This window comes from Fusarium odoratissimum, assembly GCF_000260195.1.
Source record: "Fusarium odoratissimum NRRL 54006 unplaced genomic scaffold supercont1.22, whole genome shotgun sequence".
In the NCBI taxonomy this organism is placed as follows: Eukaryota; Fungi; Ascomycota; class Sordariomycetes; order Hypocreales; family Nectriaceae; genus Fusarium; species Fusarium odoratissimum.
The window spans coordinates 494341-495867 of NW_022158707.1; the positions used below are offsets into that span (position 1 = coordinate 494341).

Genomic DNA, 1527 nt, shown 5'->3' on the forward strand with positions numbered 1-1527 from the left:
AGCGGCGGAGGAAGAGGTCTCAGCAGCATCAGAGGAGCTTTCGACAGCAGCTGAAGATGAAGTCTCGGCGGCAGAGCTGGAGGTCTCAGCAGCAGCGGAAGATGAGGTCTCGGCGGCTGAAGTGGATGTGACGTCAGCAGCGGAGGAAGATGTCTCAGCAACAGAGGTCTCATCAGCGGCCGAAGAAGAGGTCTCATCAGCAGATGTACTATCAGTTCGGACAGCAGTCGACAGTGTAGTAGCCTGAGAAGTAGTAGTCTCATCGTCGGCAGAGGTGCTAGAAGCAGCTTGGCTTGAGGACTCCTCAGCAGAAGATGAGGTGGTGGCAGCAACAGAGGTAGACTCATCAGCAGAAGAAGACGTCTCAGCATCGGATGAGGTGGTGGCAGCAGCAGAGGTGGACTCCTCAATAGAGGTGCTAGACTCAGCAACAGATGTGCTAGAGGCGGCCTCGCTGGTAGACTCATCGGCAGCAGAAGAAGAGGTAGAAGCGGCAGCAGTGGTAGTCTCTTCGTCTGCAACAGAAGTGGATGAAGCGGCCTGGCTGGTGGATTCATCAACAGATGAAGAAGTTGTGGCAGCAGCTTGGCTCGTAGTCTCATCATCAACAGCGGCAGTAGAAGAGGCAGCCTGGCTAGTGGACTCCTCATCGGCAGCGGAGGTGGATGAAGCAGCTTGGCTGGTAGTCTCATCATCAGTAACCGATGTAGAAGAAGCGGCCTGGGTAGATGACTCCTCATCAGCGATGGACGAAGTGGTAACAGCAGCCTCGCTGGTGGACTCCTCGTCAGCGGCAGAAGAAGTGGTAGAGATTCCAGCAGGGGCACCAGTGAGATCTTCAGAGGTAGCTGTGGATGACTCCTCATCAGCGGTGCTGGTAGTGCGGGTCAAGGTGACAAGAGTAGTAGCGCTGGAGGTCTCATCATCAGCAACTGAGGTAGAAGTACCAGCGTCAGCTGAAGTGGTCTCTTCGTCCGCCTCAGAAGTGGTGGTGCCAGCAGCAGTCGAAGTGCTAGTTTCCTCATCGACATCAGTGGTAGAAGCACCGGCAGCGGAAGTAGTGGTCTCCTCATCGGCATCAGAAGTGGTAGCATCGGCAGCGGAGGTTGAAGTTTCCTCATCAGCATCCGAAGTGGTGGTACCGACAGCAGCAGCTGAAGTGCTGGTCTCCTCATCGGCATCAGAAGTAGTAGTTTCCTCGACAGCAGAAGAGGTGGTAGTCTCCTCGTCAGCAACAGATGTGGTGGTCTCATCCGCCTCGTCAGTGGTAGAAGCGGCGGCAGTGGTAGAGGTAGACTCATCAACTTCTTCTGAGGTAGTGACATCAGCAGAAGTGGATGTCTCCTCGTCAGCGGCAGAAGTGGTAGTCTCGTCAGCAACAGAGGTAGTAGTCTCCTCGTCAGCGGCAGAGGTAGTGGTCTCCTCGTCAGCGGCAGAGGTAGTGGTCTCCTCGTCAGCAGCAGAGGTAGTGGTCTCCTCAGCAGCAGAGGTGGTAGTCTCCTCGTCAGCAGCAGTAGTAGTCTCCTC

The 1527-nt window shown here is 55.5% G+C and overlaps 1 protein-coding gene across 1 annotated transcript in view; it reads right to left on the reverse strand.

Annotated features, from left to right (window-relative positions):
- The window catches only part of FOIG_11675 (uncharacterized protein), a gene marked incomplete at both ends in the record, with an annotated part of 4776 nt that overhangs the window by 777 nt on the left and 2472 nt on the right, over positions 1-1527 (reverse strand). Inside the window, one exon of the mRNA XM_031212241.1 lies at positions 46-1524. Within this exon, the coding sequence (XP_031058218.1) occupies positions 46-1524 (1479 nt within the window). The remainder of the gene's footprint in view (positions 1-45; positions 1525-1527) is intronic.